The sequence below is a fragment of the Melopsittacus undulatus genome, chromosome 16 (genome assembly GCF_012275295.1).
Source record: "Melopsittacus undulatus isolate bMelUnd1 chromosome 16, bMelUnd1.mat.Z, whole genome shotgun sequence".
Classification (NCBI taxonomy): Eukaryota; Metazoa; Chordata; class Aves; order Psittaciformes; family Psittaculidae; genus Melopsittacus; species Melopsittacus undulatus.
The window spans coordinates 1957774-1984001 of NC_047542.1; the positions used below are offsets into that span (position 1 = coordinate 1957774).

At 56.0% G+C, this 26228-nt stretch overlaps 2 protein-coding genes across 4 annotated transcripts; both read right to left on the reverse strand.

The window, feature by feature from the left end:
• Positions 1-1032: 1032 nt before the first annotated feature.
• Positions 1033-8653, reverse strand: RAB29 (RAB29, member RAS oncogene family). 2 transcript variants are annotated; one of them, XM_005143205.3, is made up of 5 exons: positions 8477-8653; positions 7853-7924; positions 6059-6240; positions 4798-4919; positions 1033-4146 (listed from the first exon to the last, which is right to left on the reverse strand). In XM_005143205.3, the coding sequence occupies exons 1-5, from the start codon at positions 8598-8600 to the stop codon at positions 4029-4031; spliced, it is 618 nt and encodes a 205-aa protein (XP_005143262.2). In that variant the 5' UTR covers positions 8601-8653; the 3' UTR covers positions 1033-4028. The 2 variants fall into 2 exon arrangements, with proteins under 2 accessions (XP_005143262.2, XP_030899740.2); XM_031043880.2 differs by lacking the exon at positions 7853-7924.
• Positions 8654-10898: 2245 nt separating this feature from the next.
• SLC41A1 (solute carrier family 41 member 1) lies at positions 10899-25354 on the reverse strand. 2 transcript variants are annotated; one of them, XM_034069661.1, is made up of 12 exons: positions 25298-25354; positions 24659-24915; positions 23742-24502; positions 19522-19629; positions 15876-15947; positions 15462-15606; positions 15218-15364; positions 14410-14557; positions 13980-14059; positions 13144-13278; positions 12552-12700; positions 10899-11312 (listed from the first exon to the last, which is right to left on the reverse strand). In XM_034069661.1, exons 3-12 carry the CDS (start codon positions 24117-24119, stop codon positions 11127-11129), a joined length of 1548 nt encoding a protein of 515 aa, XP_033925552.1. In that variant the 5' UTR covers positions 24120-24502; positions 24659-24915; positions 25298-25354; the 3' UTR covers positions 10899-11126. The 2 variants fall into 2 exon arrangements, with proteins under 2 accessions (XP_033925552.1, XP_033925551.1); XM_034069660.1 differs by having other exon boundaries at positions 23742-24915.
• Between the last annotated feature and the right edge of the window lie 874 nt (positions 25355-26228).

Consider the following 26228-nt stretch of genomic DNA (forward strand, 5'->3'; position numbering starts at 1 on the left):
CCTCAGCACCCTCACAGGGAATAGCTTCTGCCTAAGAGCTCAGCTCAGTCTCCCCTCTCTTGGGCAGGTTCAAGCCATTCCCCTTGGCCTGTCCCTACAGGCCCCTATCAGGTCAAGTTGTGTGATGGAATCTGCAATAAATGTACAGATTTCTTTATAACTCATCACTCCCCTGTTACTCGGATCCGCTGGGCAATGCTTCTTCTGAAGAAACACAGAACATCAGCTTCACCAGGAGCTGACCTCATTCCCAGCACCAACTTCATCACTTTTCCCACAGATACAAAGACCATGACGACTTCTCCCAGGCCCAGGGAAGGTTTTGGGGTCTTTAAATTCCCTAAAACTCCAAATTACTCCTTTTGTTTAGAAAAGGAGCTGCATTGGCCAGGGAGAAATAGAACCTATTCCACAGTCCATTAGAACAGCAGCTTCTGCCACTGCAAGTTAGCTTTGCTTTGCCTTTAGAGAGGCTCACTCTTGTTTCATTAAAAACCACCTGAACCCATGTTTTTAAGACGTTAGATTACCTGAGAGTACAACCATGGCCAGCTTTTTACCACATTATAGGAGGAATTTGGGTTCATTTAATGCCCTGCTTGAGCTTCATCTGCCTCCGTTGGAATTGCTGCCATTTTCCTGTCCCCTTCAGTCGTGCTCTGTCCTCGGTGTGAGTCAATACTGGTGACCAAGCGACCGGGAACGAGAGGGGAGCTCTCAGAGCCAGCCCTGAACCACCTGTGGGAATTCCTGAGCCCTAAGCAAGGTGCGTAACCAGCAACCACATCAAGGACTCCTCTTCCTCCTCCTTGGATTAAAAGCCGCGAGGCCTGACTCAGAGATGAGTTCTGCAGGCTGACGTCCTGCCTGCAGGTCAGTAAGAATGGGGTAATGGAGAAAGAAAGGGATTTCAGTGGCAAGGATCTGCTTTGCTGGCAACACGGAGGTTGTGTTTTGTACATACCCTGGCTCTAGGCTGAACTTGTGAACCCAATTGTTTGGGCTGCGGAGACAGGAAAGCACCACCACCACCATAAGCAACTCAAGCTTTTATTTCAACCCCCTGCAACACTGCACCAGTGACTGACTGAGATGGAGAAAACCCCTTTATAATCAACACAGTAATATGCAATGTTACAGGAACCAGAACCCTGTCTCTACAATATGTCTGTGTAACAGCAAGCGGTTTAACCAAACAAAACAAGGCTTTTACTATTATAGGCTTCTTTCTGCACTACAATCTGCCCTCATGCTTTCCCATTCAATTACAGTAAAAATTCCCAGCTCTGTGGCCCCCAGGGTGCTGCCATCAATGTATAAAATACACCCTTACATTTCATGTGGTTTGGAGTCCCGCGACCACAAATGAAAGTTACAGGCATGAGAAACAGCACGTGGAAGAGAAGGAAATAGGTGCAGTTGGCTCAGAGTCACCCAGCGAGTACAAAGTCAAAGCAGGCACAGCAGAAGAGGAGCTCGAGTGCATTTCCATTCCTGCTGCAGTGAGCACATTGATCAGAATCGAGCTGAGGCTTCCCCGATTCATATTTGATAGAGTCGAGTTCTTCTCCCTCTGCACAAGACTTCCCTTGGGTTAAAATACTTTTAGAAACGGCTTTGCTCCAAGGTGGCTTTTCCCTTTGAGGTGTTTGAAAAGCCAGAACCATTCCCACCAGGACAAGCTGGGCACAACCCATCTCACAGTGTTCCCCCCACACTGCCTGCCCCAGCAAGGAGCACTTCCAAACCCCTGTTTCACAGCACTGAATCAAAGGGGGGTTGGCTTGGGTTGGGTTGCCTTTTTGAGCACCTTATATTCTCTGAGAACACACATGTGCACAGTCAGATCCTTTTCCTGTCTGGTTGGGTTATGCCCATCTCAAGCAACGGCTCTTTCCATTGTGCACACTTGTTCTCTGACACTTGGCTGCTGTGTCTGTTGAGATGTGAAGAAGCAGCAACCAGTGTGGGAGGAAAACCAAGGCCAAGGCACACACCGGTACCCACCGGGCTGAGCAGAAATCATGTACCACAGAAGAAAACCTTGAAAGAGCTTTCTTTGGCTTTCTGCTTGCTTTTGAGAGGCACTTAGGAAGAAGAAATCCAGGTGAGAAGGTCCAGACCCCAAAGAGGTGATGGCACGTCCCACACCGACATGCAAAAGGTATAAAGGCACTTTCCTACAGGACACAGGGCTGAGCAGCTGGATCATGGAGACAGGAATTAGGAATCTTAAGTGCCAAGCTCTGACCTCGGGGACTGGGTCCTGGGCAGGGATTCCTCAGTTTCCCCATTGTAAGGGCAGCTCTAACACTTGGTCTCTTTGCTGAAACACTTTAGAGGTGCATAGAGAGAAAACAATAGATAAAACATGAAGCTTAAATGTTTTCATGAGAAATCCTTTAAAAAAACAGACCCTTCCCCCCATGTTCCATAAAGAACTAGAAATATAGCATTAAAAAAACACTGATTTTTTCCTTTTAACACAGTATTTAGGAAGTAAAATTCAACCAGAGAGTTCCATTTGGTCACTACCCACTTCTACACGTTTCACATGTTTCTACAACAGCACAGACAAGGGTATGTTTAAGTGCCTATAACCCCAGATTTGGCACCATTTGCAGGACAGAACCCTAGCACAGACATGAACACAGTGGAACATAGCAGCAGTTCTCCATTTCTCAGCCCTTACTCTTTCCTAATCAATCTTATTCCACTCCAGAGAGTGAAACCCCACATTTCAGCGTGCTCAGTGAAAGCAACCACCCTTCTTATCACCTTCTGCCTCCACAGATGATAGAAAGTCAGCAAAGAGAGACAGGAGGAAGACTTTGCCAGAGAAACAGAGTTCTCCCTTAGCAGGGTTCAGGACAAGGCAATTTAAACATGGTAACCATCTAGTGAGCTTTTACCCACTTGTTGTTGGCAAGAACCACTCTCACCAGCGAGTACCTGGGGATGTGCTCTTCATTTCCTTCCTGTCCTGCAAAGTCTTCTCCTTTGCTCCCCCCTTGCACCACCAAACCCAGTGGGAGGGCTTTCAGGGAGCTCCCTGTCCCACATCATCCCTGCCACCAAAGTCACTCCTGGCTACAGAACAGCTGTGGGAAGCAACTCCTCAGCAGTTCCAAAGCTATTTGAGATGGCAGGCTACAGGGTGTGCTGTGAGGGAAAAGGATGTTCTGTCATACAGAAGAGTTTACAACCTATTCCTCATTCCACTCTCTATGCCCTAATAAAGTGGCAGCAGAGAGATTGTGCTAGGCAGAGGCTGAGTGAGAAAGGACAGAGGCAAGTGGGTGATTCCTGATGAAAGTCTGAGGTCTCTGCTGTAAAGCACCACAGTTGGGATGTACAAAAGTAAGGGCTGTGCTACCCCATTTCTCAAATCACTCCAGTGATTTCACAGGTCTGGCTGCACAGGACACCAGCTCATCCACATCTGGCTTCCCATCCTAAGGCAGTTACTGGCAATGAAGAGCTGTGTTGGTCCCTCTAGGACATGTAAGCAGAGGTCTGCAGTTCCAAAGCACAAAGTAAAGAGTTTGCTGCAATCCCACACTGGGAATCCAGAGGCATAGAGTGTGCATGGAATGAAGGTCACAACACCTGGGACTGGTGCCCTTGGTAGTGGGGAATAAAAGGTGCAACAGTATTAAAAATATACCTTTGCCATCCTTCGCCCTGCTCGAGGCCAGCACGTGGCAGGGGATGAAGTGCTCCAAATCACTTAAAATCAGTCCAAGCCACATGCTTGAACATGGACCATGCTCTGTTACGAGCAGCAGAGCTCCCAGTTGCTACTACACAAGAGCAAGGGGAATCTTCTCACTCCTCTCTTCTTTCCTTGCTCCAAGTCATTGCAGCGATGCTCTGCTGAGGAGGAGTTTGCATTGAACACAAGGCAGCTCGTGAGCATGGAACAGAAATACCCCCAAAACCACTGACAGCCGGGATAGGAAAACACAATGGTGATAACAAGAGGAGGAGGTTGCTGTTAGAGCCAAGCAGATGGCCCCATCAGTGCTCTAACAGCAAGCCCAGCCTGGCGGGGTTGGCTCTTTTATGTTAATGTAATCCCCGCTGCCAGCAGAAGAGGAACTTCCATCACCAGCGGATGAGGACATCATCTTTTCAATGAGGACTCTAGAAGACAAACACACGTGAGGTTGGGTTGGGTTTAACAGGAGGCACCAGGCCAGCACTACAGCAAGAATCAATAGCAATTCATTCCGGCAGGACACAGAACTCCAGACCTTCACTAAACAAGCAGGTTAAGGAACCTGAGAGCACTGACAACAGCACGACTGCCATTACCTGCCAGCATCAAAGACCCTGCAATGAGCAGATAACACAGCAACCACCTCACCTTGGGTCCAGGTTAGGACTGGGACCCAGCAGGGGGCTCCCTATGTACTCACTGCCCAGCCTCCAGGTGTAAAACCCCAGTCTAACACCTTTCAGACAAAACCAAATCCTCCCCTGCAGGACTGGTGCATCACCAAAGAGTTTCTAACACCTCTGCACAACAAAGTCCCATCCTCCTGGTAAAGGCCAGCATATGAAGAAACATCCCTGGTACTGTTTAAATGATTTTCTGTCACCAAAAGCACGTCAGAGCTTAACCAAGGAGAAAGCAAGCTTCTGACCTTTCAGAATTCAGGTTCCCTTGGGAGGTTTACTTGTGTTTTATTGCTGCTGTTTGTTATCTGCTGACAGCATCTCCCTCCCCTGCAAGGCAGCCATGTCTGAGAGAGGGAATAGGCTCTTTGGTGGATCACCAGTCACTGTGCCTACCTCATGGACTCATTGATGTTCTTGTTCTCCTTCACAGACGTCTCCACCCAGCCAGAAAAGCCATTTTCCTTGCTGAACCGATCCACTTCTTCTCGTGTCACTGCCCATGGGGAGAGGTCGCACTGGAAAATAAGAATCATTTGAAGTTCAGCTTTTTAGTTCTTCAGCTGGGAGGGGAGTTGTGCCCCTCAGCAGACACTGCCTGTGTGCAGGCAGGCAGCAGGCTCAGCCCATCACAGCTCCCAGATCACAACCGATACAGAGCTCTTAGGGCAAGGTTCTTAATGGGATGTTGCAAGCACCCATCTATTTATCCCCTCAGAGATGCTGACACACCTCAGCCAAGCACGCATGGAACGGAGGTACAGGGAATCGTTGTCACTCATCCAAATCTGCCTGGCCTCTGGGTAGCAAGGAAACGTGTTACCTGTGAAGGTAACCTGTGTTACCTGTGTGCTGGGAAGGGGCAGGGTGAAAACCTGCTCCAGTGGAAGGTGTCCCTGCCCACGGCAAGGGGGTGGAACTGGAGGAGCTTTGAGGTCCCTTCCAACCCAAACCAGTCTGGGATTCAATACAGATGATAACAGCTTGTATTAGGTGAGTGCAGTGTGTCAGTCACACAGGTTTCCTTAACGCAGCAAACTGGTAACCTCAGAACAGCCATGAGGGAGTGGTGTCTTTGTGAAGGAGAGAAGCCACTCTCCTGCCCACCCATCACGTTTCTGAGTCAGCTCCAGCTTCAGGCTCTCTCAAAACAGGCAAATCTCAGGCTGCACCTGGGAAGCTGCTGAGCCAGTGCGGGCATGGCAAGAGCATAAAGGTAGGCTTGGAATGAAAGGAAAACAGATGATAGAAAGACAGCAGCTAATCCCTCCTGGGAAACCTGATCCCCACAAACCCAGGTATCCCTCTGAGCAGCACCCACAGCACCACACACAACCCGCCCAGGCCACTGCAAGTGAAAGAGCACAACACAAAAGCTTCCTAATCCAGGAGCTGCAGAGCTCAAGCTCCAGCAGCACAAGGCGCTGCCTCCTGGGAGAGAGCAGCTGATAACATCTTGGTGCCTCTCACACCAAGTGCTACCGGTGTCTGAGGAGAACCCTCAGAGAGGCCGAACATCCAAGGAGTTAAGGAAGGGATTAAAGAGACCACAAGCTATGGGGCAGCTCTGGGCACAGCTCATTGCTAAAGGGGTCTCCTTCCCTTTCGCACCCCTGTTGCACACCCAGCCCCACAGAGCACAAGCAGAGCTGCTCACTTTGTTGGCCAGCAGCAAGCAGGGCACGGGGCTCCCGTCGGGCAGCAGGAGCTTGCTGTCCAAATCTTGCTTCCATTTCTGGCTGTTGCTGAACGTGCTGACGTTGGTGACATCGAACATGATCACGCAGGCAGAGGCCTCCCTGTAGTAGAGCCGGGTCATGGACGTGAAGCGTTCCTGCCCTTGGGATCGAAAGGGAACAGAAATTACCCCCCCGAGGTATCATTCTCAGGTTTGTTCATGCAAAGAACACGTTTATCCCAGAACATTGCGTTCTTAACTGGCACTAAACCTCCACTTAAATAACGGGGAGATATTATGGGAGCACTGGGAGCACTCGTGTCACACCTCATGGGTCAGGAGCATGGTGAGAAACAGCATTTCTGATAGCAGCATCCCACACTGGGTTGGACTGGACCTTAAAGCTCCTGCAGCTCCAACCCCTGCCACGGGCAGGGACCCCTTCCACTGGAGCAGCTGCTCCAAGCCCCTGTGTCCAACCTGGCCTTGAGCACTGCCAGGGATGGGGCAGCCACAGCTTCTCTGGGCACCCTGTGCCAGCGCCTCAGCACCCTCCCAGGGAAGAGCTTCTGCCTCAGAGCTCAGCTCAGTCTCCCCTTGGGCAGGTTCAAGCCATTCCCCTTGGCCTGTCCCTACAGGCCCTTGTCCCAAGCCCCTCTCCAGCTTTCCTGCAGCCCCTTTAGGCACTGGAGCTGCTCTCAGGTCTTCCCTTCAGGAGCCTTCTCTTGTCCAGGCTGCCCCAGCCCAGCTCTCTCACCCTGGCTCCAGAGCAGAGCTGCTCCAGCCCTCGCAGCAGAGCAGGACAATCCCTTCCCTTGACCTCTTTTCCCTCAGCCTCGAGCTCTCCCTGGGGCTCCCATCCAGCCCTGTCTCTGCCCCACACTCTGAGTCCCCTGGAGCCACCCAAGTGCCTCTGCACAGCTCAGGGTGCGGAGCAGTGTTCAGGGACCATCGCTGTGTCCATCCCTGCTGCTCTGTGCCCCCCTGGCCGCCCATGTTTTCCAGTGCCTTTCTGGGGCTGAAGCTGAACCCAGCTCCTTGCTGCAAACTTCTCCTTCCTGCTTGCTTTTTTAGGCTCCAGAAGCACGCGGCCAAACAGAGGAAACCGCAGCCCCATGGTCCTCACCATCCACATCCAGAGCTGCTGCTTTAGAGCGGGTGCTCTTCGCTCTGCTTCATCGCATCCAATGCTGCCTCCTGGAGCACCCCCTGCTCCCAGCCCAGCCCCACGTCTCCCCTTGTCCTGGGTGCTCCCAAGGGATCCGCTGGCTCCGCTTGCACAGATCCGGATCCCAGTAGATGGAGCAGTGCCCGGAGCTGCTCCACACAAGAATCAAGGCCAGGTTGGACACAGGGGCTTGGAGCAGCTGCTCCAATGGAAGGGGTCCCTGCCTGTGGCAGGGGTTGGAGCTGGAGGAGCTTTAAGGTCCCTTCCAACCCAAACCATTTCATAATTCCCGGCTGTCCTGCCAGAAACTGGGGTTTTAACACACCCTCGTGGTTGAGGTGTTACAAACTCAGCTTCAAATGAGCCCTTCTCCCATTCACTCTGCTCTGGCTTTGAAGCAGGGAAGGAAAGGTGATGGATCGATCACCTGCACTGCTGATGGGCTTTGATTGAGCAGTGAAATTACCCCTGCAAACCAGAGCCCCTTGGAGCAGCCCTGCAGGAGAATCCTATTGGGGAAGGGGAAATGGGAGAGGAAGAGAGAAGGGAAGAAGCCGCCGAGCGCTTGGGGTTCTGCTCTGCAGCTGCCGGGCCGGGGCCGATACCTGCGATGTCCCAGAGCTGGAGCCGCACGGTCTCGGACTCCGACCACTGCACCACCTTCAGCGCGAAGTCCACTGCAGCGGCCCGGGAAGAGAGGAAACCGTGTCAGGGGCTGCTCCTCTGCAGCCTCCCCGGTGCCCAGCACGGGAGGGACCTGGAGCTGCTGGATGAGGCCATGGGGATGCTGCGAGGGCTGGAGCAGCTCTGCTCTGGAGCCAGGCTGGGAGAGCTGGGCTGGGGCAGCCTGGACAAGAGAAGGCTCCTGAAGGGGAGACCTGAGAGCAGCTCCAGTGCCTAAAGGGGCTGCAGGAAACCTGGAGAGGGGCTTGGGACAAGGGATGTAGGGACAGGCCAAGGGGAATGGCTTGAACCTGCCCGAGGGGGCTGGGGATGAGCTCCGGGGCAGGAGCTCTTCCCTGTGAACCGGACGAGCTTTAAGGTCAGGGTGAGGCTGAAGCCGCGCTCGGGCCGCGCCGCTCCGGGACTCAGGGCACAGCCCGGGCCCCAGACAAGGGACAACCGGAACCGGCCCCGCTCCCGACCCCCCCGGAACAAGGAACAACCGGTACCGGTCCCGCTCCCGACCCCCCCGGAACAAGGAACAACCGGTCCCAGCCCGGCCTCACCTCCCACCGTGCTCTTGTAGTGCCGGCTGAAGCTGTCGCTCGAGAGCCGCCGCACGAACGAGGTCTTACCCACGGCCGCGTCCCCGACCACCAGCACCTTGAAGAGCCGGTCCCGAGGGCCCATCCCGCACCGGCCCCGGGCCCGCCGCGTCACGTGAGCACGGTCACGTGACGGCCAAGCGCACGGCAGCCCTTAAAGCGGCGCTGCCGGGACCGGACACGGGAGCCGTGCCCCGTTCATTCCCCATAGCCTGAACCCTGTTGGAAGCGGCCTTCAGGAGCCCCCCGCACCCCAATCCTGTCCCTGGGCCCCCATGTTCCGTGTGCGGGGCTGACCCGGAGCAGCGGGACCCAGCGGGAGCCCTGCATGGGGCAGGGTTTGTGCTGCCCCAAACCCGCACCAGGGAGGACGGGAACCCTTCAACAGCCACGGACGAGGGGCTCAGGGTGCCCCTAAGCGGCTGCAGCAGGGTTTGATCCCTCACACCCATCAGCCATGGGACGCGCACAGGGAGGCCCTCCAGGGGTAACCCCATCAGTTACCCACATCCCAGCTCTCCTCCTGCATAGAAGGCCTTGGATAACTCATTCCAGCGCGTGTCCAAAGAGCTCCGGTGTAAGCAGAAGATGCAAAACATGGAAGGGTTTGGGTTGGGAAGGGCCTTAAATGATCCAGTTCCAACCCCTGCCCTGGGCAGGGGCACCTCACACCCTGTGTCACCCCATAGAGACCTTGAACCAAGCGAAGGAGACACCAAAGTCCACATAAATAAACGTCCTCTTTATTTAACCAAATATAATTTATCAGTGAAGGTGACAGCTCTCACAGACACCATAAATAACCAAAGTCCTTGTTCCTTGAGCAGAAAGAGGAACCCGGGGTCTCCAGCAGCAGCAGGAGTGCAGCAGGGGAAAGGGCTCTCAGCATCCACAGGCAGCTTTCAATCACATCCCCCCCCGGCCCTCCCCAGCGATGCTTTGAGCCAGCTCAGGCTACAGGAGGCCACAAGCGATGGGTTCTTGGCTTGGGAGATACACAGCTACACCCGAGAGAGGCTCCCATCACAGAGGTGCTCATGGAAGGAACCCTCTGCTCCTCAGCACTGGGCAGAGGATGGGGAAGCAGCGGCTGCTGCAGGGGAAGGGGGTTTGGTTTCTGGTCTGAGCAGAGCTGTGGCTGCAGGAGAGCTGGGAGCAGTCGGCACCCGAGCACGAGGGTCAGAGCCACGGCCATGGCACCATCAAGGGTGAGGGAGAGGAGAGCAACCCTAATGGGGCCTGAGGAAGGGGAAAGCATCCCCAGGATGTATCAGATCCTGTTCCAAGGATCCCATCTCTGCCCCCAGAGCACAGCAACAGCAGCAGTGCCTGCTTGCACCCAGCTGCAACAGGACAGGATCCTTTACAGCCTCAGAGGGGAGCAGGCACGAGCCTGGTTGTGTGTGAGCTCATCCGGTGCAGCTGTTCCCAGCACTGCCAAGGCCACCTCTAACCCAAGGCACTGAGGCCTCATCTCCACAGGGATGGTGCCTGCAGCCCTGCCCTGGGCAGCCTGTTCCAGTGCCTGCAGCACAGCCAGAGCTTGGCTGCCATTCCAGGACTGGGATGCAAGGTGCTGCAGCCAACTCCTGGCACTTGGGAAGATGCTGGCAGCTCCCAGGCTTCAGGCAGTGCAGCACTAACATCACATCCCATGGGATATCCTGCATTTTGCCCACCCCAACAGATGTGAGGAGCTTTCCCTACATAGACACTTGGGCATCCAAGTGATATTCATGCCCTGGAGCCTGTTCAATAGCCTTGAGAATATCAGTTCAACCTGGCACAATGGGTGAAGTTTCCAGTTGATAAAACCTCCCTCCTATTTTCCATCCACTCCTCCAGGAAAGCCAACTGCAGAGTGCAGCTGCTCTGAACAGGGCTGTGCCCATGGGAGCACAAAGGGAAGCTGGGACACAGGATCCATAAGGGGACAAGAATGGATGGGGAGAGCTCGGCCTCTGCAGCCCAAGTGTGGCAGGAGCTGGAGTCAGCTCCCAGTGAGGGTCTGCCTGCACCTGGCAGCAGAGAGCAGCTGCACTCCTCACCCCTGTGGGCACACAGCACTGGGGGCTCGGGCACAGAGGACCCTTCCTCAGCATCCTCATCACCCCCTCTGCCAGGGACTTGTGTGCTTTGGGGGCACAGGAGGGGCATTTGAGAGGGAGGAGAGCAACAGGAGATGCCCAGCACTGTCAGCCATGAGCCTGCACTGGGCTAGGACGTGCCTGTGGAGTAAAACCAATCCCTTCCCTCCAGTATTTACACACTTATGAAGCAGGAGCAGCTCTTCACCTCCAGGGACAGGGGGGTTCCCTGAATGACCCAGCTGACCAGGAGCCTCCCTGCTCACACACAGCTAAGATGAAATGGCACTTGGTGATTGTCTCGTACGCCCGGGGGTCTCGGCCTTCCTAAAACTAGATTTATTTTCTGTACAAACTTGGCTTGAAATAGAAACCACATAAAATTCCCATTGAAAATAATGAGAATCCAGTATCAAAGAGGAAGTCTCGAGAGAGACGAGGCTTGGGGGGAGGAAGCAAAGAGCAAGGGGGGAAGGAAAAAGAACAACAGAAGGGGAGGAGGAGGAGAGCTGGGAGAAGGGGAATCAGTCTCCCACATCAGAGTCCCGGTCACCAATGAGCCAGAGGACGTGAAAGCTGAGAGCAAGGAGCCCTGTTCCAATGAGGTCCCCCAGCGCGGTCAAGTATGGGATGGAGAAGTTGTCAGGATCGAGGTCCCTGCCCCACATCCAGTGCACCATCCAGTCAGCAATGTAAAGGAGAATAAGCACCTGGGGGGCAGGAAGGAAAGAGCCACATCAGCCACAAATCCCAACCTCTACAATCCCAGGATTCATGGGGGCAGCTCAGAGACACAATCTCATCCCGAGGGATCAGAGCTGGTGGGAGCTCAGAACCACCTTGTTGGGTCCTGCCCCAGAGCTCAGCTCAGTCTCCCCTCTCTTGGGCAGGTTCAAGCCATTCCCCTTGGCCTGTCCCTACAGGCCCTTGTCCCAAGCCCCTCTCCAGGTTTCCTGCAGCCCCTTTAGGCACTGGAGCTGCTCTCAGGTCTTCCCTTCAGGAGCCTTCTCTTGTCCAGGCTGCCCCAGCCCAGCTCTCTCAGCCTGGCTCCAGAGCAGAGCTGCTCCAGCCCAGCCTCTGCCCTATCCCCCTTTAGCTTCACACCACAGCCAAATTTAGGCTTAAAAGGAAGAACACTGGAACTCAAACACGAGAAAGTCTAAGTTTTGCCTCTCTGTTTTCAGCTCTAACCAGAATAACCTTAAAGAGATTTGGGCAAAGAGGGGACTCAGAATCACAGGAAATATTTAATCCAGAAATAAAAGAGCAACCTCCCAGCAGCTGGAACCACTTGGGAGGGACACTCCTCCCCATCAGTGCAATGAGAGCTTGTATTGGTATCTAAAGACAGAAGAAACCTGTAGTGGATCCTCTCAAGTCTTAGCTCTGCCTCTGATGGATGCTCTGAGTCACCTCCTCAGGGCTTGGGCTGCTGTGAGGGGGTACTGGAAGCAGGCACAGCTCCCATGAGTGGAGCTGGCTTCAGGAGATGCCCCAACCAGGGCACCCTTCCTGCCCTCCAGCACAGGCAGCCAGGCTCCTGCAGGAGGCTGCTGCATTCCTGCACTGTGGATGGGGCTGGATGAACCACACAAGCCACAGGGTCCCTGCTCATTCCACAGCCTGATTTGCTCACCAGCAGGTTTAAGCTTCCTAAAGCGCCATAGAGGATAGATCACCTCTTGTGTGTTAAAACTTGTGCTGGCAGAAGGACTTGAAAGAGACAAAAGAGATTCCAGGCTTGCCAAGAATGACAGGAAGGAAGAATTGTGTATACAGGTACCAACAAAGCAGGATTCATTCAGGTGGATACCAGCTTCTTTGACAAATAGAACCTACTTGGCACAGCTCTCCCTAGCACGGGAATCACCCACCTGGGACAGGGTTTGTGCCTTCAGGAGTGCAGCTACCACTGAGGGACGTGGCAGTGCCCCCTTATTCCAGCTTACCTGGAGAAGTGCTGCTGTCATGTAGAAGACAATGAAGATGAGGGTAAGTGTTGTGTGTCCTCCTTGCATGGAGCTGATGGTGTAAAGGAAAACCAAGTGTCCAGGCACCACAAGGAGAAAGAGCACACGAGCAGAGCGAGAATTCACATCTGCAAGGGAACAGAGATGGGTTCAGGCTTAAGAGAGGCTTGAGCACAACTCTGCAGCCTCCCTGGGCGCTGGGGGAAGGCAGCACAGCTACAGCCAAGCCCGAAGCAGGACCTGCACACTGGACCCTCAGCCCTGCACTGCAGCACTGCGGCTGGAAGGCAGGGCCCTGAGTGCTGCTCAGGACAGAGCTGCCAGGACTTGGCTGTCCCTGTGCTGGATGGAACACAGGGCTGGGCCAGGCCTCAGCTTAGAGCTGCTCAAAGCCTTTGTCAGCAAGAAGCTTCCTGGTGCTGCAGCTCCACAGCCCAGCAGCTCTGGGGCAGGTTTCAGCATCCTGGACCCATCCGGAGAGGATTTTGGGGGGGGGGGGGGGGGGGGGTTAGGGTTAGGGGGCTCCAGCGCCCGCATGAAGCTCAACCAGAAGCGAAGCCATTGCAGGTACCTGAGCTGAAGAAGGTGGTGCAGGGGCTGGGGCACCTGCGAGGGGCTGTGTCCGGGCTCTCTCCAGGCATCCCACTCATGTGCAGGTACGTGGAGATGCGGCTCGCCTGCACTGCCACCAGGTTACCACCCACACCTGCAGAGAGGAGAGCAGAGCACGGTCAGAAGATGGCCCAGCCGGGGCCAGGACCATCGGGAGCAGCCTGGAGCTGCCAGGTGCTGGGACCACACAGCCCAGTCTGGCTTTGACCTGAATTCCACTTGTGCAGGATGTGAAACACTGGGACAAAGGACACTGTTCTACAGGTTCCCCTTTGGCCCCTTCACAACACAGATGCGATTCCAGCACTGCAGCTTCCATTGCGAGAAAGGAGGTGAAACAAAATGATGGGTCAGGCACCCAAACAGACACAGGAAATTCAAAGTTACTGCTTTGTAGGAAGCTGTGGAAGCCACTACCCCAGGATGCGCTGGTCAGAATTAACCCATGTCTTGCCATAGGTAATGGAATAAAGGAGTTTTCCTGGTTCTTTATGCAGAAGGGAGGTCAAAAGCAATTGGATTTCCTGGCTCTGAGTTGCAAATACAAATCTTTGGGTCACCAGGTGCCACAGGGCACAAACCTGGGGGGGGGATCAGGGAATGAGGCGCTTGTGTTGGATCCCTGGGAAATGCCTTGCAGGCCACAGCCTCCCAGGGGAAGGGCTGGCACCAGGGGGAGCCAGGCGGCTGCAGAGCTCCAGCCAAACACCCCCGCGCTGGCAAAAGCATCCTGAATGTGCCTGAAATCAGGAACACGGGAGAATTCCAGGGTTCTCCAAGCACCGCGGAGCTCACCATTGATGACGGGAGTGAAGACAGCCATGCCAGCAAAGTTCGGATCCGAGACTGTTCTGTCCAGGATTAAACCCCCAACGCTGCAGAGGGAAGGATGGAGAACTCAGTGCTGAAAGCTCAGTGGGAATCACCCACACGAGGTGCAGAGGGCTCAGTACATGCACCCAGGGGTGAGCCAGACACCCATTAACGTGCACCTGCAGTGGCGGTTGTGGCACACGAGTGGAAGTGTCAGTGTGGGATAAGAGAAGCCAGTTTTAGCAGCATCTTCTCTCATTGCTGCCAAACCCCATCCAAGACTAAATCCCCCTATGTGCAACTCACTGCAGTGCAATAACCAAAAGCAATCCTGCCCATCAGAGGGCAGAGGGAGCTCTTGTGCTAAACAGGATCCCTGCTCACTCCCTGGCCAAGCCCCAGGAATCCCTACCTGCTGATGGCCATGGCAATGATGACAGGCTCCCAGCCAGAGTACAGCACCTCCCGGGTGGCTGCATTCTTCTTGGCAATGATGACCCAGATGGGCAGCAGGGCGATGAAGAAGGCGCATACCAAAGGATTCACGTAGGCTTTGCTCTCTGAGGGGGAAACAAACAGAGGCAACACATCAAGGGCACATCCTGCTGCAGCGAGGTGTGGTGCTGAGCTCCCCAAGCCTGCCTACCCCCTGCTGCCAGTCAGGGACCGCAGTCAGGGCTGGCAAACCCGACCCCAGCTCTGCAGGACGTGGTGTTTCCTTCTCCCGGTGCCCTCCCAAGTGAGATCTCTTCAGTTTCAAGCTCATTCCCACTCCTGGGCAAGCCCTCCCAGTGCTGCTTCACCTCCGGCTGAACCTGGCTGAGTCACATCCCTTGGCCAGTGCCAGGGAAGGGAGGAAGTCTGGAGCCTGCAGCTGCAGCTCGGCGCTCAGGAGCCCCAGCTGGGGCGCACAGCACACAAGGCAGGGTCCAAAGCTGCCTTCTCCCTTGCTTTAGCCACAGTCGAGCCCCTGGTGCTTGGAAGGGGACAACTTCTCCCTTAGCACTTCATGGACGCATGCAGAGCCAGGACTGTCTGCAGCTTGCAGGCTGTAAGAAGGGCTCTTTCCTTCCCTTATCAGCCCTGATTGGGTCTCACTGACTGAGGTGGCTCCCAGACCCCCCGAGAACAGAAAGGATAAAGGAAAAGGGTGAAATGAGGGGAAATGCAGAAGCACATGGAAGCACCACTGAGAGACAAAGCCTTCTCCTGCTCCTCACCCAGCTCCTTGTACAAGCCCCAGCTGATCCCTGAAAGCAGAGCCAGGGTGATGAGATCCCCCAGGCTGGCAGCAATTGGTGTGGCGACGTTATCGGGATTGATTCCCATCTTCCTGGATCCAATGATGACCCCAATCATAATCATACCTACAGCCAAAAGAAGAGGGAGAGAATGGGATGAGGCCAAGGGGAGCCTAGCATTTCAGGAAGAGGTGGAGGGGGGTGTGCAGGCTCTGTCTCTCACCCAGCACAAGGGAAGCAATGAAAGCAGTAGCCACACTGCTGGCACACAGCAGGACAGCATGGTCAATGCTGAAGTGCCCATCTGGGATCCATCCGAACACCACGGCTGCGATGGAGGCCAGGAAGCCAACCACAGTGGCCTGAACCTGCAAGTGAAAACCAGACACTCACTGAGAGGACTGGAGAGCAGAATGGTGCTGGGCTGAGGGAAACACCACCCAGGGCACAGTGCCATGTGGATTAGCAGGGATCTAACCTAGCCTAACCTACAGGGCAAACTGTCCTGGTAGGTGGCTGTGGGACAAAGTGGTGCCATTTCCCTTCCCATCATAGTGACAGTCAATAGCAAGCCCCAGCATTGAAACTGGGCTTGCACCAACTGCCCATATTTCCACTTTGTTCTCATTTTTCTTACCTGAATCAGAGCCATGTTCCCTGTTATCATCTTCCAGAGCTCTTTGGGTGTATCCATTTGGCCAATATTAGCCTGCGAGAGGACATCAAGCATCAGTAAAGACTGACAGCACTTAGCACTTGTGAGCAGTCAGATTCCTGCCTTTCAGCTATGCAGGCTTGTGCCAGGAACAGCAAAGAACAAGGACCTCACATCCTTAAGCTCTTAGGGCAGAGCAGCTCACCGGGAATGGGCTGTGTCTATGTGTGTCCTGCACTAACAGCCCAGCCCATGAACGTCACTCGGGCTGTGCTGTTGGGTAAGGGCAGTGCCTCTTCCAAGTTACTGTGGGCTCATCAGACATCAAACCTGCTTCAGTGTCAGCATCAGCCTCTTCTGCCCAGCTGCAGGAAGGGGCTGCCACTGCACAGGAGTGGAGCCAGAGCCACTACAGAAGGGGTTTTGAAGGGGAATCGACCTCAATAGAAGGTCTGATGAACAAACAACCTTGCAGAAGCAACAAGCTCCACTTTGTCCCCGGTGCAGTCACGCACTGCTGCTTATTTACTCACTGCATTCACTCCAGGGGTGATGGAGCCAAGCCTGGCCCGGGCCCAGCTGGGTCATGCTGCCCCTGGGGTCATTCAGGCAGTGGGGCTGGGGGGTGCAGGGACCCCACATGGCTGCGAGCCCCAGCCCAGAGCAGCAGCACATGGGCACAGGGAGCTGGCACAAGGGCTGTGGGGAGATGGAGCGAGGAGCAGCCACAGGTCCCTGTGGGGATGCCCACTGCTGGCAATGGCAGAGCACGAGGGTTCTGCTCTTCCCTGGCACCTTCTAGGTCTTTACAGTGGGAAGAATGGATGAGCTTGTGGATTATCATGGATTATCAGAAGCTGAACATGATGAGGAAACAAGGGACAGGCTCAGTAGTGAACAGCTCGTCCTCCTGCCCTCCTCACTGCAGGCTCTTTGAGAGGCGCCAGCTCTTCTCAGCCAGCGCCGGGATGTGCCCATCTCTGTGGGGAATTATCCTGCTCAGTTTAGTGGGAAGGAGAAAGGAATCGGAGGAAAACGAACAAAATATTGACTGCAGTAGCCCTGAGCACATCCAGCCCAGGAATTTGAGCTCCCTGTGAAGCCTGACCTTAAAATTCCAGCCCCATGGCAATTAGGTTGGGATTAACATACCCCAGCTGTAGTCACTGGCAACAGGACCATAATCCTGTAACTAATGGGAGAGTTTTGATCCTTAATTGTGAAGGAATTTCTGAGGTCCCCTAATGCAGCACTAATGAGAAAGGCTCAGGCTGAGAGAGCACCTGGGGCTGCTTCCCTGCGGCCGGAGCACGAGGCTCACACTGTGAAGCCCCAGAAGGGATCTCCATGCTGAGGGAAGAAGAGGGCAAAGGAAAACGAGGGAAACCCAAGAGATTGTCCTACCCCACCATAGATCCAGCCTGGTGTGGGCTGAAGGGACCTTAGGGCTCCTCCAGCTCCAACCCCTGCCATGGGCAGGGACCCTTTCCACTGGAGCAGCTGCTCCAAGCCCCTGTGTCCAACCTGGCCTTGAGCACTGCCAGGGATGGGGCAGCCCCAGAGCACAGCAGAGGGGCAGGATCCCCTCCCTGAGCTGCTGCTCACGCTCTGGGGGTGCACCCAGCACACAGGGGGTGTTCTGGACTCAAGCACACACTGAAGCTGGGTCATGGGGAGCTCTCATCACCCCAGACCCCCAGGCATTGATGGAAGAGGTAGAGCACAAGGTAAGGGATGCATGCAGAGGCAGCACAACCAGGGCAGAGCCAAGCAGAGGACACAGCCTGGGTGCTGGCCCATGGGGCTAATGCCACCCCTCAGCCACCAGCCCAGGGGCAGGAGGGGGCAGCAGCCACCAGCACAGCCAGATGGGTGCTCTCTGTGCCTCATGACCCTGCTGCAGGCATCAGAGCACAAAGTTTCACATCCCTGGCACTTTCTGTCCAGTCTCAGTTCCCTGCCCGGCCTGCTCCTTGCCAGCCCCATAGCGAAGAGGATGGAGCAGGGCCTTCATCCCGGGAGAGCCAAGCACCCCTGCAGCTCAGCCCCTGTTCACAAGGCGAGCTGGCCATGAGGGTGAGCAGCCTGTGTCTGGGACAGCAGGACCCTGAACAACAGGGAGGGAATCACACAAAGGGGTTTGTTTCCCAGGACAAAGCTCAGGCTCTGTCCCTGCAAGTGCTGGCACCAGAGCACAGTGGGGCTGGGGCAGCACGAAGCCTCCCAGCAGCACCTGGGGAGAGGAGACCAGCACCAAGGGGACGCAGCCACGGCCCAGCTCCTGCCTGTGATGCTGGCACAGGCATCCCCAGTACCCTGCTCCCGCATGGGATGAAGGCTGAATCACAGAGGTGGTCCCCTCACTGGGCAGCAAGGGCAAGGCAAGGGCAATGCTGTTTGCATCCCTGCTCCCCAGGGCTGCAGGGACAGCCTCAGACTCTACAGAATATGATGCTCATGTGCCACTGGTTCAGTGAAGGGCAGCAGCCATAGGGTGTACATAGACCAGTGTCAGAGCCTGGATGAGCAGCTCAAAACGTTGGCTCTGCTGCCATCAAGGAATGCACCTCAAGAAGAGGCCAACAAGAAACTCCTGAGGAGCAAAGAGTCACAGGTGGGATCTCCCCATTGCTGAAGATGGAAGAACAAGAGAGGAGCCAGGAGAGCAGATACAGAGACCTTTGACAACACTCTGGTGTTTCCCCTGCAGCAGCCAGTAAGGGGAAGGCAGAGAGGCAGGGAGCTGAGCTGAGCTGAGCTCTCTGCTAGCCACCCGTGCTGCTGCCACCCATGCAGACAGCTCTCCATCCCTGCACCTCAGTGGGCAGTGCTCTCAGGCCAAGGCACATCACCTCCTTTACACCAGGCTGCTTGCTGCAAGGGGAACCCACAGCAGAGAGTGGAGCTTGGCTGCAGGCAGCCAGCACCCTGCAGATGTCAGGCTCAAAGCTATGCATGCTCCTACCATGGAGCCATGGGGCAGTCACTGCCTGCCATGCTCCAGCAGAAGGAAGGAGGACGGCAGGCTCAGCTCAGCTCAGCTCCACAGACAGGCTGCTGCATTACAGAGGCATTTGAACACAAAGCAATTCATTTTCAGCTGGATTAACCCCGTACTCTGCGGGGGAACAGCACCAGCCCCTTCCCTCACAGGGAGTTCACTGTTTCCCAGGAACCAGACTGGGTTCTAGCAAGAGCCTCTCCATCAGCTTCAAGAGGCTGCCAGTCCCCTGCTCACTCTCACAAGGTCCCCACTGCTCCAGCCTTGGCTGTACAGCAGCAGCCTCTCAGCCCTCCTGAACCTGGCTGCCTGCAGCCTGCTCTGATGGCATCCATGCACCCAGCTTCCTCCTGAGGAAAGCTGGATCCAAGCCAGTTTGGAACAGTTCTATCTGCTCACACACTGAGCTCCAGGCCCACGAGCAGCCAGGACAAGGAAGGGAACTGCCAGCAGAGCTTAAGGACTATGAAACCTTCAAATCGGATCAGTCCAGGGGAATGAGGGCACCTTCCCCCTGTGTTAAACTGCAGTCACTGACATTGATGGGTCTGCTCAGCCATCACACACACAGCCATTGCCAGCCCTTCCCAAGTGGGTGCCCCGCTCCCTCCTTCCCTGGATACTCACAGCTGTGGACAGGCGAGATGCCAGAGTCATCTCCAGGTTCCCCTTCAGGCCCAGCAGTGCAGGTACTAAGATAAAGACCTCAGTCACGTATTTGAAGACATCCCAGTGCTGCAAGAGTGAAACAAAGACCAATGAATAACACAGCCTGGGCTGTGTGGAAGGGACCTCAAAGCTCCTCCAGCTCCAACCCCTTCCACTGGAGCAGCTGCTCCAAGCCCCTGTGTCCAACCTGTCCTTGAGCACTGCCAGGGATGGGCAGGATTCCTGGCTGTTGGAATCCTTTGCTTTGGACCGTGTGTCACTGACCCACAGCCTGTGCATGGCTCTGAGCAGAAGACCCAGTTCCTCCTCTGCCCCAGTTTGGGCTCTGCAGTGGTTTCCTGTGTTTGTGTAGCAGCAACCACACATTCCTGAGCCCAAACCCAGGATCTCAGGGGCTCAGCCTTCAACTTCCAGTTCAAACCCCCCAGGATGAATCACTGCAAAACGTGATGCAAACAGAAGCCAAAATAGGGAAGGATGAAGAGATTTGGCCCAATACTTGCAGTCAGTGGCAAAAGCGAGTGCTGAAGCTTGTCCTGCCTCAGCTGGGAGCCGTTCCCTACAATACCCTCTGCTCCCAACACCCCACTATGGCCTCTGCTCAGCCTCCCTCACCTGCACCTACATTACTCATAGGATCATTTGGGTTTAAAGGACCTTAAGATCATCCAGCTCCAGCCCCTGCCATGGGCAGGACACCTCACCCTACAGCCACTGACCCCTCTGGCTCTGCAGCCAAGTCAGCTCCCTTGGGCACCAGGCAGAAGAGGCAGCCATGGGTAGCTAGGACAGAGGGAAGGGTAATTGCAGGCTGAGCACAAACCCGCTCCAAACCCACAGCACTGCAATTAACACCCCAAGCCACACAAACCTCCCTGCCCCACTCCCTGTTGGCAGGAACGCTTTGCAAGAAGGCCCCATGTCCAAAATAACTCCTGCTTCCCACACGGCCCGAGTGCTGAGGACACTGAGCACAGTGGGAATGGGGCTCCCAGCAGCACGGAGCACGGTCACAGCCTGCTTGGCAGTGCCACACACCAGGACACGGAGCCAACAGGACACGTATTCCCTTCGGGAGCAGGAACTGTTGGCCAACACCTTCCAGCAAACACAAGTCACTGCTGCTGGGAAGGACTGGTGTTATCTGTGTTTGTTTTCCAGCCTCTGTGCCTCTTGCCTTCACCACCCAACCCCTGCCAGGTCCTGTGCAATGCCACAGCCAAGCTGCACTCGCCCCAACAGCCATGTGGGAGCAAACTGTGATCACAGGAGACAGGTAAACGCTGCATGGGGATGAACTGGGACCACTTCTCAATGGGAAACACGGGGTTTCAGTCATTGTAAATCTCCTTAACACCTCTGACAGCTTGGGCAGACAAGGTGACCATGCCTGGCTCCCATGGCAAGGGGGAAGCTGCTCAGATGCGTCACACAATCCCAGCCTGGTTTGGGCTGAAGGGACCTTAAAGCTCCTCCAGTTGCAGCCCCTGCCTTGGACAGGGACCCCTTCAGGCACAGCCACAACCCCTGTGTGCTCCAGGACACGGCTCCTCAGGATGTACCCACTCCTCTCTGCTGTGATGGGCATGTCAGGAAACCAAAGTGGGTCCTGGATCCAAACCCCAAGCTCTGGAGACCCCTCCATTCTGTCCCCAAAGAGGGGACATCAGAGTTCAGTGCTCACTGAGAGGCAGGAGGGAGAATCCAGCTGGAATACTCCAACACAGCAGCACTCCAGGCTGTGCTCCCCTTCAGGTCACATCCAGGCAGGGAGCTGGGCTCCCCTCAGCCTGTTTTTAGGCATTCCAATTCCTTGGCTGCTCTTACATCCATGAACCCTTTGCCAGGACTTCCCTTTGCAGTATCTGGAACCCAAGGAGGAAGCAACACGCTCCCACTTCCCAGCAGGATGAGCTGGGAGTCACCAGCATCACTAGGAAAGGAACATCAGCATTAGCCCATGGGCTGGCTGTAAATGACCCTTTAAAGGAGGCTGTGCTGGAAGCTGGTGCTTGCTGGAACTCCTTGCGCAGGGCATGGGTGTTCCTGGAGTAAGGAATAAAACCCATCTTTGGGGAAGGAAAACAAGGAGATTTGTGCAGACATCAGCAGCTCGCTCACTGCACAGAGCAGCCCATGGGCTCCTGCCAGCTTTCTTAACCTCAGATGTTACACAACGAGGGGCTGCAGGCATTCAGCAGGGCTTGAAGGTCTCCCTGCACCCTGCAGAGAGCAGAGCCCCTGCAGAGATATGTGCCCACACTGTGGCTCCAAGGGGACAACCAGAGCCGGCCTGGGCAGGGAACACAGAACAGGGAGAGAGAAGAGGAAATGTGGATTTCAGTTCAGGACATCGGGCTCTTAAAACCCCTTCCTCTGTCCCAGTACCCCTCTGAGAGCCGGATCCCAGCCCCTCTCAGAAGCACAGAGAGAAGCTGCTTTGAAGGGTGAGGAGGGAAGAGAACAGCAGACGGGAGCCTCGACGGTGGCTTTTGAGCATGGAAGAGAACCCACAGGGAGAGGGGTTTTATGTCCAGCTCCTCCTCCTGCCCTCTGGGACAGGGAGCAGAGCGACCACCACCACTACAGGCTCTGGAAGCAGCATCAGCCCCAGATGGTGCTTTCAGCTTCCTCCATCTCGCTGCCTTCAGAGGCTCCGCACCTGCACCCTGCTGTTTCCTGGTAGCAGATGCCTCTCCCTGCTGTCATTTAGGTTTCATTTAGGAGTCAGGAGTGTGGTTTTGCTCAGCTGATAAGGGGGTGGTGACTCACAGGGAGGGGATGCTGCAGGTTGGAGCTGTGGCTGCTTCCCTCTCCACAGTGCCAAGGAGCCAGCGGCTTTAGTGCAAGAGGTGCAGCTCCATAGGGATGCTGACACCAGGAGCAGCCTCCACATGGAATACTCTCCATCCCATGTAAAGCACCAGCAGGCAGCAGGCAAGGCTGGAGCACAACCAGGGCTCTGCTGGGAGAGGGGACTGTGCCAACAGTGCTGCACTGCACACACAGCAGCAGTCACCTGTTCCAAAGGGAGCAGAGGCAAATCCTTAGGGACACATCAGTGGGACAGCATTGCTAAAGGGGCTGCTGTGTTCACAGAGGGGAACCAATTACCGCTGCCTGATTAGTCTGTGTAGCCAAAACAGTGGATCTGGAGTGGATGGAGCCCTCCATCCAACACAACAGGGCTCCAGCCCCCCAGGTGCACCAGTAACACACTCCATGTGCACCAGTAACACACTCCATGTGCATCCTCAAGGCTTTGGATCTCCAGGAAGCCAGTTCCAAATCAGCTCCCCAGGCAAGCAGGCAGGGACCACACACTTCCCCTTCCCACCCTATGCATTTAAACGCCTCATTTAGTGCCAGGACTAAGGGGAGCTGGCAGGACACACTGCAGAGCCACACACTGAGCCGCTGTGGGACAGAGGAATGATGAGAACACTGCAGCATCCCACCCCTGCCCACCTCCTCCTCAGCACAAAAGCTGCTCCTGTGCCAGGAAAGGCTTTAGGTTGGGTTGGGATTCTGGCTCTGGGACCCTGCCAGAGGCACGATGAGTTTCCAGGCAGCCTGCACCGGCAAACATGCTCGGAATGCCTCTTTTGCAGCAGATGATTCTGGTAACGCTCCCCTGGCTTCCCTCAGCCCTTCCTGCTCTGAGTCACTCCACAGGTTGCATCAACAGCAGCCGCCAGGATGACCACCGAGCAAAGGCACGCAGGGAAGTTGCCATCAGGGAACAGCGAGCGCAGTGATGCGAACGGGACCGACCCTGTGGGCACAGCTCCGGGGGGCAGGAGCTGCCCTCGGTCTCTGCCAGCACACGGAGGTTTTACCCCCCTTGAGCAAGCAGAGCAGCTCCAAAATGGCTGCCTCCTCCATCCAAATCATCTCCTCACCCTCCTCTGCTGTGAGCACCAAAGCAGCTCCATGCTCCAGAGCAGCTGAGGTGCTGCCAGAGACACACATGGGTGGAAAACACACAACCCCCCCTCGCCCCAGGCATCACCAGCGTCCCCACTGACCCAACCAGCATCCAAGGTAACTGATCCCTCCCAGCTGCTATCTGCTGAGCTAGCCATGCCATTCCTGGCTCTCCTGGCTTGGGATTAAGCCATGGTCTACAGAGACAGGATTCAGAGCCCAGCATCGTGCCAAGGAAAGAGCAATCCTACCTGCACAATGTCCAGCACCATTCCAGCAGCAACTGTCCCAAAGCCTGCCAGGAGGAAGGGAAAGAGGACTTGCAGCCCGATGGAAAAGGAGGTCTCCTTGAGGGGAGAGGCTGGCTCAGGGCCTCGGTCCGTGCTGGTGTCATCACTTTCATTGCTCTGACTGCCGTTTTCCAGCAGGGCATCTTCCTCCCGCACCCCTTTAGCATTGGCACGGGACTCCAGCACCACCACTTCCACCCCAGCTCCATCGGGTCCCAGGAAATCCGAGGGCTCCACCAGCTGCCCTCGCTCCGGACTGGTGATGCAGTCCACAGGCACGATGGGCAGCACAGCCCCGTTGGCCTGGTGGGTGTCCTTCTGCTCTGGCTTGGAAGACATGCTGCAGAGAGGCTATCCTGACCCTTGGCTTGGTGGGCCTACAGCCAGCAGCTATTCCAGAGGAGATCTTCTGCCAGGAGCTTACACGAACGGCCTTCCCGGCATCTAGAGGCGACCTCCCCTATCCCTGCTTGCCTGCCTTGGAGTGCAGAGACTGCTCCTGCAGCAGAGATCCCCATCAAGCAACGTCCAGGGATGGAGGGCACCAAGCACACGGAGGGAACACTGCAGGAACTGGGAATTACAGCAGATTCACTCCGATTCTCCTCCTCCCCAGCACTGTGTGGTGCAGCAGCCACTGAGACGGGATCCAAGCTCTTCTGCCTTGGTGTATGACACTTTAGTGCATCTTTCTCCAGATTCCTCTTCCAGCAGCACAATTGCTGTGATGGGGCATGCAAGGCAGAGAGAAAAACAGATGAAGTAAAGGCCACTGGATAAACTCAGAGGGATGAGGAAGCAGAGGGCAGATACGAGGGGCTGGGTTTCTGAGATGATACAATTGAGAAGAGCTCTTCTTGCTGCCAGGGCTTTGGTACCTGCTCCAGCGGCACTGCAGAACTGGAGTCTGAAGGCTCTGGGGGGTGTTTTGTGCTCTCTGCCAACACGCTGCGACTTCCACCGCTGGCCCCTTCCAGGAGGGTTTCTCACCTCCCAGCACGAGTGAGAGCTCGTATTTAAAGTAACAGCAGGCTCCCAGTTCAGGTTACTCCCGGGGCTGAGCAGGCTGCAGGGTGGGAGCTGGCATGGGAACAGCCTCCGGCTTCAGGGCGCTCTCCAAGAGCTCCTCTTTCACCTGAAAGGCATGGGAGGAGCACAGATAACTGTTGGCTCTCAGCACTCACAGCTCATTCATCCCACCCCATCCCACCCTGCTCCAGCACACACTGATCGCACAACCGCGGCCGTGTGGACCCCCAGCCCTCCCCTGCAGCCCTCCGGGTGCTCTGGGGCTGTGCGAGGGGTGCGGGGGAAGCCCCGTTCCGTGCTCCCCGCAGCGCACCCGGGAGGTACCCACACACCGCGCACCCGAGCGCCCTGCCCGGAGCCCAAACCCTGCCGGCCCCGCGGCTCCCCAGGCACCACCGGGGATGCGCTGCCCGGACCGGAGCTGCCGCAGCCGCAGCCCCGCTGCGGTCTCGGTACCCGGTACCCGGTGCTCGGTGCTCGGTGCTCACCTCCTCGAGGCCGCCGCCGCTGCCGCTGTGCCCCGGCCCGATCCGGGCTGCCCCGCGCCGCTCTGACATCACCGCCCGCCAATCGTGGCCCTGCCCAGCGCGCCGCGCCGCGCTCCCATTGGCCGGCTGAGCGTGGCGTCACGCCTGGCCCCGCCCCACCGCCGGCGGTGAGGCCCCGCCCCTTCGCAGCGCGGCCTGAGCGTCACGTGGCGCTGGGCGCACATGGAGGGGGTGTCCACACACACCACCCCCCACCCCCCCCCCCCCGGGTTCGGTACCTCCACGGACGAGGCTATTCCAGGCTCGGCCAGGCCGGCTTGGAACGGCCATGGAATGGCCATGGAACAGCCATGGAGCAGCCATGGAGCAGCCATGGAGCAGCCATGGAGCAGCCACTCGGCTCTGGGAGCTCATCCGTCAGCCGGGACCATGGAAACCGTCTCAAGAGACAGGTTCCAACCCATGGGTTCCAACCTATGGAACTGTCTCAGAGAAGCCGTCCAAAGGGTTCTCAGAGATCGTTCAGCCAAGAAAACTGGGAATGCTGTCATATCTCCCTACACCAAACCGACCCACAACAAACACAGACGTAAACAGCAGCATCTTCTGCTACAGAGATCAGTGACTCATAGAACTCAATTCCTGAATGAAACCAGCTCTTCTGATTCATGTTTTCTTCTTATTTCCCCTCTTGTTTTTTTGCCTTGTTGCCTAAGTGGAACTTCTGACCAGTTGTTGTTTTTCCTTCCTGCCTTTCCTTTCCTCCCAGGAAACGCTCATCAGCAAGTGGTTACCCAGAGCCATGATGCATCCCCAGCCTTGGAGGCAGGTCACGAGTCAGGAACGGGCCCTGTGACCCAGCACATGTGTGAAGGGAAGAGGGGAGCAGCTCAGGGGCTGGAATCCTTCCCCCCCCCACACACACTGAGTC

What these genes read in the sequence shown, in the direction of transcription:
- RAB29 (XM_005143205.3), bottom strand. Translation starts at nt 8,600, where the DNA reads ATGGGCCCTCGGGACCGGCTCTTCAAGGTGCTGGTGGTCGGGGACGCG. An exon ending in CTACAAGAGCACGGTGGGAG is followed by an intron (nt 7,925 to 8,476) that starts GTGAGGCCGGGC and finishes GGGCCGCTGCAG; the next exon opens with TGGACTTCGCGCTGAAGGTG. An exon ending in GCTTGCTGCTGGCCAACAAA is followed by an intron (nt 4,920 to 6,058) that starts GTGAGCAGCTCT and finishes CTTATTTTCCAG; the next exon opens with TGCGACCTCTCCCCATGGGC.
- SLC41A1 (XM_034069661.1), bottom strand. Translation starts at nt 24,119, where the DNA reads ATGTCTTCCAAGCCAGAGCAGAAGGACACCCACCAGGCCAACGGGGCT. An exon ending in TGGTGCTGGACATTGTGCAG is followed by an intron (nt 19,630 to 23,741) that starts GTAGGATTGCTC and finishes TCACTCTTGCAG; the next exon opens with CACTGGGATGTCTTCAAATA. An exon ending in GGAACATGGCTCTGATTCAG is followed by an intron (nt 15,607 to 15,875) that starts GTAAGAAAAATG and finishes TTTCACTTGCAG; the next exon opens with GTTCAGGCCACTGTGGTTGG.